General features: G+C 50.2%; 5 protein-coding genes across 5 annotated transcripts; all 5 read right to left on the bottom strand.

Moving 5' to 3' along the window:
* Positions 1-30: 30 nt before the first annotated feature.
* On the bottom strand, positions 31-2,086 carry BJX68DRAFT_240081 (uncharacterized protein). Its single transcript, XM_071040624.1, has 4 exons — positions 1,453-2,086; positions 1,095-1,396; positions 926-1,041; positions 31-873 (listed from the first exon to the last, which is right to left on the bottom strand). The coding sequence occupies exons 1-4, from the start codon at positions 1,862-1,864 to the stop codon at positions 78-80; spliced, it is 1,626 nt and encodes a 541-aa protein (XP_070897732.1). The 5' UTR covers positions 1,865-2,086; the 3' UTR covers positions 31-77.
* Positions 2,087-3,160: 1,074 nt separating this feature from the next.
* Positions 3,161-3,504, bottom strand: BJX68DRAFT_240077 (uncharacterized protein). The gene has a single exon (XM_071040623.1). The coding sequence runs from the start codon at positions 3,401-3,403 to the stop codon at positions 3,230-3,232; it is 174 nt and encodes a 57-aa protein (XP_070897731.1). The 5' UTR covers positions 3,404-3,504; the 3' UTR covers positions 3,161-3,229.
* A 1,122-nt stretch (positions 3,505-4,626) lies between these two features.
* On the bottom strand, positions 4,627-5,493 carry BJX68DRAFT_268275 (uncharacterized protein; the record flags this gene model as incomplete). Its single annotated transcript, XM_071046043.1, has 3 exons — positions 4,627-4,776; positions 4,844-5,368; positions 5,434-5,493. The coding sequence occupies 3 exons, from the start codon at positions 5,491-5,493 to the stop codon at positions 4,627-4,629; spliced, it is 735 nt and encodes a 244-aa protein (XP_070897730.1).
* Positions 5,494-7,838: 2,345 nt separating this feature from the next.
* Positions 7,839-8,213, bottom strand: BJX68DRAFT_268274 (uncharacterized protein; the record flags this gene model as incomplete). The annotated part of the gene is made up of 1 exon (XM_071046042.1): positions 7,839-8,213. One exon carries the CDS (start codon positions 8,211-8,213, stop codon positions 7,839-7,841), a length of 375 nt encoding a protein of 124 aa, XP_070897729.1.
* Positions 8,214-12,037: 3,824 nt separating this feature from the next.
* BJX68DRAFT_268273 (uncharacterized protein) lies at positions 12,038-13,691 on the bottom strand (the record flags this gene model as incomplete). The annotated part of the gene is made up of 6 exons (XM_071046041.1): positions 12,038-12,604; positions 12,667-12,785; positions 12,841-13,006; positions 13,062-13,311; positions 13,374-13,465; positions 13,518-13,691. 6 exons carry the CDS (start codon positions 13,689-13,691, stop codon positions 12,038-12,040), a joined length of 1,368 nt encoding a protein of 455 aa, XP_070897728.1.
* Between the last annotated feature and the right edge of the window lie 205 nt (positions 13,692-13,896).

The raw sequence follows: 13,896 nt of genomic DNA, 5'->3' as shown, positions 1-13,896 counted from the left end.
CAACATTGAGTGAGTCCTGCTGAACCGATAGTAATGATATCATCTTTGAATTTCTCCTTTTGGATATGTAGCAGCCTCTATAGTATATCTTTACCATATCCCGTTGAAGTTGGCCCAGAAATAAATTCCGACACTGCAGGACCTATACACGGTGGCGAAGGCGCCATAACCTCCTTCCATAAATCCTCCCCTGTTCTATATCCAGTTCGATCGCTGTAGAAAAATCCCACAAGAATGGTTCGTGCCTCATCCCATTTCATCACGTTCATGTGGACCGCGACATCCCGAAGAGTCCCAACAAACCAAGGATAGGATTCATATCCCTGCGATGCCATGGACCCAATAAAGGCGATCCATAACAGCAAATCTGGGGCCGTAGTCTGGAAGTATGCAATGTGGGGAATTAGGCTCCGCTTTAACCCATTCAGAATATGACGTGTCACGGAAAACCCTCTGAAATTCCATATACGCAGATAGGCGTATGCAAACAAGGTCCGACGAAGGGGGTCATTCAGGTCGTTTTCGCGGTGCGAAAAGCGGAGAGAGAGTAGATGATGTAGAAGAATAATGTAAAGGTCCTTGTCAGTGGGTTTGACGAGTGTGGGGAATCTTGTCGCCATCTCGAAATGCACGAAGAGTCGGCGACAGGCGTGCAGAGTTGTCCTCATGTCGCTGTTCAGCTCCCCATACCATGCAGCGTCTATAAAACGAGTACCGAAACCTGATAGGGAACGAGGAATGGATTGCCCATAGTCGTAGTTGCCATCACTGGAAGAGAACATTGCTGTCTCGTCCAGGACCGCGCGTCGAAAGCTCGGCAACATGGGGAAACATGGCTGGGAATCGTTCAGCGCCGCTGTCGCGATATCGCCCCTGCTGTTGGTCAGTGATTCAAACTCTCTCCGGGATTCGATAGATCATGTACTGGTAGATCGTTGAGAGTAGTGCATGTCCTAAATTCTCCAGGCCTCCTGCCAAGTCGATGAGGGCACGGAGCCCCTTCTTATGGGCCTGTAATGCCGTGAATTGCCCACTAAGCGCCTAGTTATTGGTGTTAACTCCTTGCCAAGTATAAACTCATTCCGATCACATACCTCGCAATGTTTCATAGTGGACACGCACCATAGAGTTGACTCAGTCACTGCGGTGTCAGGTTGCTGGAGAACCTTATTCAAGTGCTTGATCGCTTGAACCCGGTAGCGGATTGCCTCCTGGGAAGCCTTTGCACTGGCTGATAGAGAGCCTCTATGAGTGGACTCCAGCACCGCCTTATTCTCCGCTGCCAGAAACAGCCCTATATAACGAAGGGCAGGGAGCGAAGCAGACACCTGGGCCCATACCCTGCCCTCTCTAGCGCCGTCGAAGGGAATCGCAGTTGGCGCTACCTGGACGCGAACTGTAGAGATGGTGAGTAACGATATCTCGGTCGCCGATGATCAGGAATGAACACACAATGGTGGAAGTAAAGATTCATCGAGTCTGTCATGGACACGGAGCTGGTGTCAAAGGGATCCACGTAGCCCTGACCCAAGTATCCGTTTAATGCACATGCTCCCTGCCTTGTCGCACCTTGCATAACCAGGTCCTCGCTAGTGGCTAGTTGCTGGTTGTTTGCGCGCTGACTCGTTTTGAGCCTTTGGATGGACTCTTTCTTCCTTCGTCGGTGGGCCAGTTTAGAAAGGAAGGCCATTTTTTCTCTGCCGACTCCAAACTCCTGAGACAGGTCATTTTGCGTATCAACAAACATGAAACTGCGCTGCGTTGTCGAGGGTTCACATTTATTAGGCACACCGGGTTCCAGGAGCGAGGGTTTTCTTTTGGTGGAGCCGGAATCAGGTACCCCGCTGTTCGGTCGGGAGTCCATTGCAGAGAGAGATGCAGTGACTGTGCTGGGCCTCTCAATGCCCAGACAATGTGTAGGATATCGCTAAACTATATACATATACAGAGGTATATGTCATTTTGGCCTGCTCGTTGTTATCGCCATCAGTGAGACATTGGCTTCGGATGAACAGGCGCCGTATGAAGGCTCGGCGACTTTGAGGTGGGGGCGAAAGCGGATGACAGAGCATATGGGGTTGTGAGGTCAATCCGGAGTATGCTGTGAGAAGGGTCTTTTATCAAGCCCAGTAGCTATCATTACTATATTCGTCAACGAAACTCAACCAGGATTTCGGTATTTAGATCTTCATGCCGTGAATTTCCAACCAGTGGCAGTGCTGGTATACTTAATAAGACCAAGACCTTAGAAAACGGGGGTTTCCCACTAATGCTCCCTTGGCCAATCGTAGACAACTTTGCACAATACCAATTCGTCTGCTCGCGGACAATCCAAGCTCGGCTTTCGTGTCACGCAGCCTTGGGTCCCTGGAACCTTCGAAATTGCGGGTCTAGGCTAGTTCACAAGTCATGGTAAATCGAGCCGACCCTCCAATCAGACAAGAATCCAACGGTCACCTGCGATCAATGAGCGACCAAGGGGCAGAATAAACACCATGTCCGCACGTTGAGCACGTTGGGTTGGCCAGAAATAGATTTTGGGACTGCCGCTGTGGGTCATGATGTGAGACTAGCGCCATGACGAACAGGTCTCACTTTAACCACACTCTATCGATCCAGCGCTGGGCATCGCTGGGTTTTGGAATTCCCGGACCGCGGTGCTTCAGTCTTCGCTTCGAGCGGCTTTTCGGCAGCGATTCGTTGGCTCCGCTAACGGAGCAATGGCCTTTAGCGTGGCCCATCGCCTGCCCGATGAGTCAGCCGTGCTCCAGTTTTAGTCACATCGCCTCTGCCAGCAGGGCGTCTTTCAGTCAAAGTGTGCGTTTCCAGCCTGTTGGTTTGCCTCATTTGTGGCTTGAAGGGGATTTGGAATACTATCAATCCAGTGCAACTTTTTTCCGGCACTCATGACAACTACAAAGTCTCCGAATCTGGTCGGAGTAGCCACCCAAGACCGCGATCTAGCGAGATATATCTTGTGGCGATTGTCGGCTACAACGGCAACGCTCGACTCTCACTAGGGCTATGGATAGGGAAGTAGAGGACGAAAAGCCCATTTGGCTCGTTGGCTACGAAGAATGGACTCGGTATCTACGATAGACAAATACTAGATGAATTCAGAGAGTAGATCCCAAGGCAATACAGGGCCGCGTTCCGCCTCCACTCTTATCACAGCAAGCAATATTCCGCTTGCACTGTTGATTAAGGATATCCTCGACACCGATGGAAACTACATCGCGTTAAACGGCTCAGAGGGGTAGCCCATACTTGGGCCATCGAGCTTCGAACAGGCGGTAGAGATCCCCAATCCTTCTGCAGCAGGCCCAGCTCCGAGCAGGTTACTCAATCCCTCGCCGATTGTCGTCGTATCGCCTCCATATTTTGCCTTGTTGCAGCAGGACATCTGTGCCTGTCTGCCACACTTTGAGCTACCGTAAACCGGGGTGCATCGCCCTTATCAGAGGGCAGGGCCTGCACCGTAGAGAAGATGAGAATACAGAAACCTAGTCGAAACGTCAGGATGCCGTCTGATTGTATAGGGGTAATGAGGTAGTGAAATGACTAGAGGGTAGAATATAGACGAAAATCCAGTCAGGAATACCACTCGATGGTGGCGGCCTTATGTGACTTTGATCCATGATCGATAGAGAAAACATTGCGCTCTCAATGTTTACGGACCGGATCTTATATCCAGATTCTAGATATAGGGAGTGGTTGAATGCTTGTATCGCATATATAGCCCTTGCATAGTGCGCTTACATTACAGCGACAGTTCAGGGCGAGATAAGCCACTCGTTCGCCTTCTCTGGCCCAAAAGTGACACTCGTGGAACGGCCACAGAATGAACGTGTTCATAATGCCAATCACAATATTACAAGTAACAGATTGACATGACGGATGAAAAGCAAGTCTAATATTCGCCCATGGTGGGAATACCTATTGTGCAAAGGACATGCCAATGAATAAGGGAATATTGTAGCCGGCTAGGCAGACAGGTGGGTATTCACGGACAAGTGGTTGGAACATGGCCCTACACAAAGACTTCTTACTTCAATAGTCCAGCTAGGTAAAACAGTAAGATGGTCCTGGGAACATGGTTCCCCTCCAATCATCACATGGTCACCATGACGGAGTGCCGCTGTCTACTTTCAAGGTCCTGGAACGATCAGACGAGAATTGAAGGTAAAGTCGGTCAAAGAGTATCCCTGCGAGATATACTGTAGGCATGCAATGCTTACTACATGCGCACCTTTCCCGTCTCCGAGTAAGCCACTGGGCCATAAGAGTCATCACTTGTTCAGATGGGTCCATTCAGATGGGTCCATTAATGAATGCATAACAAAAACGTCCATTCCGCTCTTTCAATGCTAAACAGGAATTTTCAGGCATACACGTTTTAGAAAACAACAACAGCGGAAATCAATCTCGTAGGCCCCAGCAAACTATTAGAGCAAAAAGACGAACTAAATCAGCAAAACAAAAGGGAAGGAATGCTGGCTAATGATGAATTCAGCGTTGAGGCTGAATCCTAGCGGCATCCAAAGGTCAACCCTGTCTATAAATGGACAACAAAAGAAGCGCCGCCGCCACTCTTCCTCCTCCTCCCTAAAGCACCAAAGCACCACGCTAGCAGTTATCCCTACGAACAATCACGTTCCAGTTTTCATGGTAGAAAATCTGGCCCGCAGTGTCCCCACCGCTGATGCAACGAGAGTTGATAAAGTCTGCCCCATCAGCCACGAGGTTCCAACTGTTGAGGTTGTGGTATCCGGAGTTCTACGGGCAGGGCGCATTAGCATTAGGAAGCAGAATAACACCATATTCAAGAGCGGTATGAACTAACATCATTGCACACAAAGATGGCCGCGTTATGCGAGCAGCTAACCCTGCCACAGGCTCCTGGCCCGGGCCCCATGGAGGGTGTCCCAGGCAGGCGTCGTAGATAGCTTATTCCCTCTCCAATGCGCCGACGGCTAGCACCGGGCCACCTTCCGAAGCAGAAGTAGTCACGAAGGCTCTGGCGCTTTTCGACGGTTGTTGATGGCGTGGGCTGAGCCACACCGAGGCTAGATGACGGGGGAAATGTGGTTGGTGTCGTTGATGTCGGTGATGTCGGTGATGGGGTTGATGGGGTTGGTGGCGTTGGCGTTAATATCGTCGACGAATGCTCATCTACGTCATCGTCCTCGTCCTCGTCAAAGAGATCGCTCAGGTCGATGGTGAAATCCGGGTTGAGTTCGATTAGCTGTTCGTAAACCTCTTGTACGGTACCATTGAAAAGAACATGCGGACCGCCAGGGAAGAGCTCAACATCCCACGCAAGGTCCACGAGTTCAAAGCCTGGAATGGGGGTTTCTACGGCGGCGGACTGTTATACATACACGCAATCAATCAGCTTGTGTACACACAGTTACAATTGGCGATGATACTAACCAGAAGGGCGCAGAAGCCGACAGTGACGGCAAGAGCTTGAGGAAGATGGATGGTCTTCATGGTGGCGGCCTGGTTGTGCTGTTATCCGTGCTGGCTTGATAGACTGGCGGAGTGCTGTGTAAGAGAAGAAGAGATACGACAGAGCAGGTTCCACCTTTTATAATGATGGTGGTTGGCACGATCTTCTTCTCTCTTCATCGACCTAGCCAACATTCAATAGCCTGATGTGAGATTCTACATAGCCACTGCAACCGCGTAAGCATCCTGATACCTGCTAGTGACACAGAGCCTTTCACTAGGGGGTCAGTGTAAGTCCAGCTGCGTATATCTGACTGTAAGGCTGTTGCTGTTATCTTGTGCAGGATGTGTCAGACGGGCGGTTGTGGTAAATCAGAGATGATAGACCTTAGCTCATGCGTTATAATAGCTTGTTCTGCGGGAGAGTCATGTCTGGCGACCGCCGTAAGGCTCCAGCATCTTCGATGAGAGTCTTAGCCTGCCCAAGGAGGCCCGTAGTTAACCCGTCTGTCAACTTTTGGCCCTACTCAATGCTAACATCGTATGCTAGTAAGGCTCAGGGTGCCGCTTACATCTTCATTGTTTGCAAGCATCAGCCCAATAGCCTGACCGTGACGAGCCTTTGTGCCTTCGCTGTTTTTCCCTTACGGGTGGGCGCGAACTTCCATTTTGAGTCTCCATCAAGCGCTCCATTTCCCAAATCGAGATCGTGGCAATTTGCACATCCGATGAGCCGGCTCAATGTGGACCCTACCATGATACCCTCATGCGGAATCATCCAAATATCAGGCTACTTCCCGCCAGTCTAGTGCAATGGTCGAAATGGATATCAAGATAGGGTACGGACGTGATATTTTTACTACCTATTCTCAACACTTTCTGTGCCACGCTCCTTCCTGAAGGGGTGCTGATATACTGCCTTGTCCAGGTGAGCATTCACTTGATTGACTTCTTCATATTCCTTGCGTACCCCCAGAGCCGCGGGTTTCATCAGCACGCGTACAAGAACCATGCTTCCAAAAATATATACTAGCCTTGCCCTACAGCTCACTTCCCCAAAACACTGTAACACCCTTGGCAGGGCGGAGGCGGAGCGAGCAGGGGTTCATGCAGTTCATGGTATGGTTAGTCGAGCCCGAGTCTCAAGCACCAACCGCCCTGTCCAAGGCATTCGAGTAGGCATAGCCTCGGCGCTGCAACAGGGTAGTCCTGTCATACGGCGCTTAAAATATCGTCAATAGCGGTCCGGTTAACTATCCAAAATAGAGTCTCTGTCACACCAGGGCTGACGTCAGCAAGTGTGGCTGCAGCATATTGTTACGAACCTGGTCATCAACCACCAATAAAGTCCGCTCCTGATGATCCGAAGGCGTTGCCCCGCGGGTGTAGCGTTTGAGGACAAGCAAACAGGGTGCTCAATGGACGTAGTGGCCCTCCCCAGCCTTCTCTTTGGTTCATTCCTTTCACAGAGGACGGGCAAAGCAAACCCCCAGGGGCAGAATTTGCCGCCCTAGCCCCAAGACGCCATGCTCGAAAATGTACTTGGGAAGCCATAAGAGAAGGTTCGCTGTTGTTTCCATGCGGAAGCTGCAGTGATATATATTGGACGCTGATTTGTTGGTGCTTTTAAATGGCGCAAGCATGTACCACGTCATGGCTGACTGGTCATGTTTTAATCTTATGTACTGGGATTACGGGCACATCAGTATCCTACAATGCCTGCCAAAAACAAGAAGTGAGGACCGTTTCATTTACTTCTTCTTGTTGACTTATGGGGTACAGCCCCGAGTGCCTTGGTTTTGTTGTGGGTTGGTGATGCTTTCATGGTGGTGTATGAAACTCAGGGGGTTCTGGTTTCCAAGGTACCTTAGCGCCTGGCACTGCAATAATCGGCGTAGGAATTGCCAGAGTTCAAACTATGATAAACCACCTCCTAATTACCAAAGCTACGAAAGTATGGTCATTAGGGAGCTCAAGCTTCCGAGCCGCTGGCCAACAGAGGGGCCACTACAACAGTGTCGGGTTAATATGTGTGACCCGCAGATACTCTACGCCCGGCGAGGCCACAGGCCTGACCAGGTCCTAGTCAGCCTTTCCTATTATATGTGGAACGGTCGCAGCGCCTCAGTCAGGACATGGTCTGTGTGGCACTGGGGAGAGACGACTACCGCACATCCATACACGAATAAGACTTGTATTGGCCGCTGCAGGGATATTAGAAGATATATTTATCACGGTATATACAGGATTTCTGTCGTATCCCTCTCATCATCCGCTTTGTCCCAATCCCTACCCGTTTGCAACCTAGGCCCTCGCTTCTGCACTGCCCCACGTTCAACTACTCCCATGATTCCCCGGTGCAATAAATCCCGGGATACAACCCGCGGTTAAATACGGCGGCAGACTGTACGATAGCTGCTGATTTTGTCCTGCAGTGGCGTATACTGCAAGTCTGAGTACTCGCTGTACTTGCAGTTAAGCGGGTAGCTCAGCAGACTCGAAGGCTCGCAGTCCAGAGAGTTGAAGAGCTGCAAGCAGCAGCTACTCGTGCCCTCCGCGTTCTCCGGCCAGAATTTGAACGAGGAGATTTCGTTGTTAATTGGGTTCGGGGCACCCTGGCACGCGGATCCGGGGTTACCGGGACCAGCACGGGTGTGCTGTCTGCCCTTGAAGTCCTTGTCCTCGTAGAAGCGCACACGCCAGGCGGAGGCGGCAGGGGCGAGGGCCACGATGGCGGTCACGAGGGCGAGATTGAGCTTCATGGTGGGCGGTTTGGTCGGCTACGCTTTGTTAGTAGAGTCCTTGTCATGGGTCTTGTCTTGGGTATACTGACTTAACGCTTCCTGTGTAAGTGTGCTGATCGTGCTATTTACTTTGCTTTTCTTTGGAGTGAGAAGGCCCCTTTTATAGGTCTACTTTTCCCCTACAGTGCTCGCTAACGGAGACGCAGATTCATAATCTTGAGTACGTTATGGGCGCCAAGGGGTAGCATTGGAGAGCCAAGACGTATACTACCAAGTATCCTCAAGAGACAAGATGCATATACTCAAGATCTCTGCTAGACTCGCGACTTACACCCGCATCGGGTAGGTGGAGGTTACAATCATTGATTGATTCTGCATGCAGGGCATGACAACCCCCTTGGCGTTAAACCAATCATCCCACGTGTATTCATGACTGGATGGCTGAAGAACTGAGGACCCTGAATGTCTCAGTGCGTTAAGGGTCTCTGCGGAGTCTCCGCACAATAGGCGTGGTCCTAGAGACACGGCTGCTGGGCACTATCAGGGCCTTGGCACCTTGTTGTTGAGTGTGAGTCGACTATAGGAGGCTCACTCTACAGGGTGGTTTGAAAAAAGCCAGCAATGTGATAGTCGTAGCAATAGGAAATCTCAAACGTCCGACCGCTATTGTTTTAGCCATGTATAATCTGCGAGAAGCCGCGAAACTGAACAGTCAACATGAGAGAAGACAGACTGACGCGATTGAGGGTAGCCAAGTCCCGTTAATAATGGTCACCTCGCCCTTCAGTACGATACAGGGGACTTTGGCAGCCGTGCACCAGCCGCTTATTGAAGATACGAAGCCGAGGCACTTGGCTCCCTTCAAAGCTGCGCGGTTAACCGAGAATACGAGATTCAGAGCCAATCAGTAAACTATAATAGGGCACATGTGCTCCAGGTCCAGCCGGGATTTGATGCACACATGCTATAAACTCTTGTCATCCTTCTGTTAAACCTGGCTAGGCCCCTGTGGCCAAGGCAAAAGCCATGGTCAATAGATTAACTCATTCAGGCCAGCGCCGCCACACAGATTGACTCACAGCTAACTCTCAAGAACGCAGGACGTGACTCAGGGTTGTTGTTATCATCAACGCTCTTTAATTCTCTTTGTGAACGACACCAATTGCCCGCGTAAGGACACAGCAATTTCCACATACAAGAAACAAAACGTAAACCCAGGAAAAGTAAGTAAAATCAAGGATCAAAAACATACAACAGTAGGAGTTTGTACATGGTTACCTACTATATTACCAAACTACCAGCGTGTGGCTTGAGCGTAGCTAGAAGACAGGTGGTGCTACCCTAGGTAAAAATTAGGGTAATGCTACTCATACCATATGAATATCCTTGGCCAAGGCGCCTGACGTATCACGGCTGACTTTCTACTGTCTGTTTTTAATATAAGAAATCATGGAATTACCTTGGCCCATCCCTTAGGCTATTAATCTCCTTTATACAACCTACCATCCTAGCGTACTCCTCGGCGTTTTTCTCTTCCTTGTCTGGATATATATTAAACTCTTTTAGGATCTTCTTGCTACTTATGATTACGTGCCTAATCGTCCAGTAGATCTTTTTATAGAGCGTGACTTTATGTCTTGTAGTTTAGGTGGCTAAGCATCTCATTGCCCTAGTAGGTAATATTCTTATTAAGTCCTTACCTCTCTTACCCGTCTCACCTATAATATAATATACCATCTATTACCTATAAATTAGCGATATGCGTAGTGCTTATTCAATTTCTGGGCATGTTTATTAGTGTGACTCAACTACAGCTGACTACACCGGAAGCCCTGTTTTCCACACCTTCTGGTCGTGTGGTGGATTTACAACCAAACTGGCTTGTCCTTTATCCTGCCATCAACCTCTGCATGCTTCTGTGTCCTTGGTTTTGCGGACACCGGGTAGGACTCCCGTTCATCTAACCGCGTACATATGACCGCCCTTATTTCGGATACTCGTGTCGCCCGAACCTCTAGATCATGTGCCAAAGATATCTAGTACGAGGGTAGTATAGAACGGGTACGAGTACGGGTACGAGTATGGCGCCGTTATTCTATATCGTATCCGTGGCGAAGTTAAGGAGGACACGGAGAACGTTGAATACTGGCGCGCAGACTTCTGGCAGATCCCAGCACGACCATATACACGCCTTTTGCTCAGTTTGCTCTGTGCACCTATTTTGTGGGAGGAGATACAGCCGGGAACCACCAACACGTCGGGTGTATGTTCTGCCTGCGCCAAGGATCCATTGTGCGACGGGCTCTCTGGCTTCTTGCTTGGTGGCCCAAATGCTGCTCAAGTTGGTCGTCTGGGACCGATTGGGATATTCGAAATCACCATTCGGCATACAGGGGTTATTTTACAATCTTTTTATATCGAGAGATTAAATATATTGCCCTAAAACCTCCAGTGCAAGGTATGTATTCCTAGTATTTTTGTTGTGGTATAACTAGGATATGCTGAAGAGTGCCACTAAGATCACCTGGGCGGAGCGCCCCTTCACTGGGCATCATTGTCCTCATCATCACCATCGTCATCATCGTCATCGCCATCATCATCATCATCATCATAGGCTTCTAGGGGGTAGGCGGGACATTAGACGAGTCAAAAGCCTAAGGGCACGGTTCGAACAAGTACAAGGTGGAAGGGCTTAGACGTGGGAAAGGTGAACTACTCACTTTTGAAACACTTTCGAAACTGGCCATAATCCCCACCCTCGGTTAGACAGACCCCTATGGCATCTTTGAACTGGCCATCGCTTTGGGGTAACGGATAGAATGTCTAGACGACGTATCGACGATATACATTGTTTAAGGCCGTACTATTTCCAACCCTGGTGAAAGGAAACTCTTCAGATCATTGCCCATGCATAGCCAGTCATATGTCTGATAGGTGTTTTCTCTCGCAGGTTGATCCCTTGATAGGTTAGTTGAGATAGATTAATATGGAGCGCATATTCGGCTTGTCGAGGATATACATACATATCCATGTTGTGGGCAGCGCTTTTTTATCAGGCCGGCTCTGAACATAGCACTGTTCAGCTTTGTCCTGACAGCACAATATATATTGTCTGCACTCGATTCCCTTATAGGAACAGGGAAAGTCCCACCAGGTCCTTCGTATGGAAGCGGATGGAATAATCATCTTGATCATGTGGAGAAGAGGTAGGATACTGGGAATCGCGCTAATTTGTGGCATGGGTGCGTCCGACGCCGAGATCCGTATCACTATAGTGAAAGCCATGGAAGAACAGCGAATTATTATTGATAACACCAAGAATTTTGTCGTGGAAGGATAGATAGATAGCTTCACTTTAACGGCGTCAAGTTCTTGCCCAGGTAACCGGGCAAGGCAGCCTTATTACGTTTGGGATAAGCGTAATCTACGAGAGGGTGGCTTGTTTCTGGCAGCAAGGGACCTTGCTTGCATGGAACACCATACTGGGGCCCCTGGGGCGCGCATTGTGATATGGACATGCACTCGAGTCGTCAGCTCAGGACCTGCCGGTCCACTCTGGTAGGTACAACAGTGGTATTTGACTCTATGGTATGGTGGCCCGGGATCCTTTGATGAGTTGTTGCCCCGGTATCACCCACGCTACAGGGCAGTGCTCAGGGAACCTAGGAAGAGACTATTTAGAAACTGTTTCAGCGTCCGAATGGAATAAGACAACGATCTAGGCGCTGTGATGGATGAAGCTAGACAATCTACTCTGGAGACTCGCCATAAATTCCCTTCCCAGTATATGCAAGGGAAGATCCTGTAGCTGGAGGACAACATGTGTAGACGACCATAGGTTTTTATAGCTTGCTTGCCGGAGGCTGTAGGGGGGCCGTGTCTGCTCGTGTCCCTGCACTCGGCTGGACAGAAACTAAGGTTCTCTTCTCTTCGTCAAACTCTTGCGATACCCTGTTGAACTCAGCTTCAACATCATGTTCCGACAACCACTCCGTATCCGGCCGATTCCTCATTCTCTCAAGCAGCCTCGCATCCTCCTCTTGCCCAGATTCTGCAGGCGCCGCCACCTTGTTCGTATCCAACTGCCCATGCACAATCTGCAATAAGCGGTTCGTATGAGGCTGTCGCGTCCTCTCATACAGCCGCAGTGCCTCCTGAATACCATTTGCCGTTGATAGGTCCGTTGATAGGTCCCCTACATGTCCGAATGCAAGAGCGAGCGCAAACGCATCATCTAGTGCAAGCGATCCGCCAGCGGCAAATGCACCACCATGCGCATGTGCAGCATCTCCGACCAGAGTTACCCGCGAGCCGAAAACCCATGACTGCAGAGCGTCGCCGGCAAAGTTCGGGTAGAGGTTTGTGTATGGCGTCGCTTCGGTCAAGGCTTTTACGACGGGGTTCCAGTTCTGACCATAAGAACATGGTTAGTATACCGTTGCCATGGACTGATAGAAAGAGACACAAGTACCTTGTATCGCTCACGCAGAAAGTTCACATCGCCTTGCTGATCCCACGCGACCGTTTGTTCGATCTCCTCAGAAGTGCGCGGGTCACTGTATGCGCCGACGGTGGTATACTGGTTCTTACCTGTGGGGTATTAACTGTGGGGAAAACATGCCCAAAGGTTACAGCTGGCTCATACCAAGTCTTGACGCGAAGAAGTTATCGTTTGGTCCCCACCAATGCATCGAATCAGCCGGTAAATCTGGGATCTTCCCTTCCACCAACGACGCATCGAACGTGGACCTCATAAACACCTTGCCGCTGAAGCGAAGCTTGTACTCCGGGATGAAGGATTGACGGACTTTCTGGCGTGTTCATTAGAGTTGCGGTTACTTGTCCAGGGGAAGACTTTGGACTCACTGATTTTAGCCCATCTGCCCCGATGAGGATATCTCCATGCGCACTGCTGCCGTCGTCGAAGTAGAGCGCGACGCCATTATTACCGGCTTCTGCACGTGTAAGTCTCTTTCCCAGATGTATCGATTCTCGAGGGACATGCTCAAGTAGCGCCGAATGCAGGTGACCTCGGTGGAAGCGCGTGGTATGGTGGCGAGTATCAGGCACGTTCCTGTGGGTATCAACGGAGATCACCTGGTTTGTTTTCCAGTGTCTAATTGTCGTACGTTAGCATAGTTGCAGCTGGCGAGCCCATGTTTCCCGAGATGGACCCACCGAAATATTTGAGGGATGCCACTTGGGCCGCGAAACCCCGTCTCATCGGTCAGTGCACTGTGTATACCGAGTTTCTCCAATGTGCGCATGCCCTACTTGGCGTCAGTACGGCGTACTCTCCACGACCATCGTCACATCGCCTACATTCGGGCTCAACGCAATACTCGCTCCAATCTCCAAGAGCTCAGGCGCCTGCTCGTAGAGCTGCACGTTCAAATTCGCAATAGAAGAGACACGCTCTAGAGCCACAGCAGTCGCCAGCCCCGCGATGCCCGCCCCCGCGATAAGGACTTTCAGAGGTCGACTGGGCTCAGTCATTTTGTGACGTCGCAACTCCTATTTAGATAAACGCAAACAGCAATGTCAAGAATCCAGGAAGAAAAGAGGGAACCCTCATCTTATGAAGCTCCCAAATTCTTATCGCCCGAGAGAGTTGGAGTAAGCTCTCCATGCGTCGCGGTCTTCCTGTTCCCAAGCCAAGCACGTCAGCAACGCATCCCTGACGCAACCAGCGCGATTGCGA

The sequence above is a fragment of the Aspergillus pseudodeflectus genome, assembly GCF_044049435.1.
Source record: "Aspergillus pseudodeflectus strain CBS 756.74 chromosome Unknown BJX68scaffold_29, whole genome shotgun sequence".
NCBI classification, from domain to species: Eukaryota; Fungi; Ascomycota; class Eurotiomycetes; order Eurotiales; family Aspergillaceae; genus Aspergillus; species Aspergillus pseudodeflectus.
This window is presented reverse-complemented; position numbering and strand designations above follow the sequence as displayed.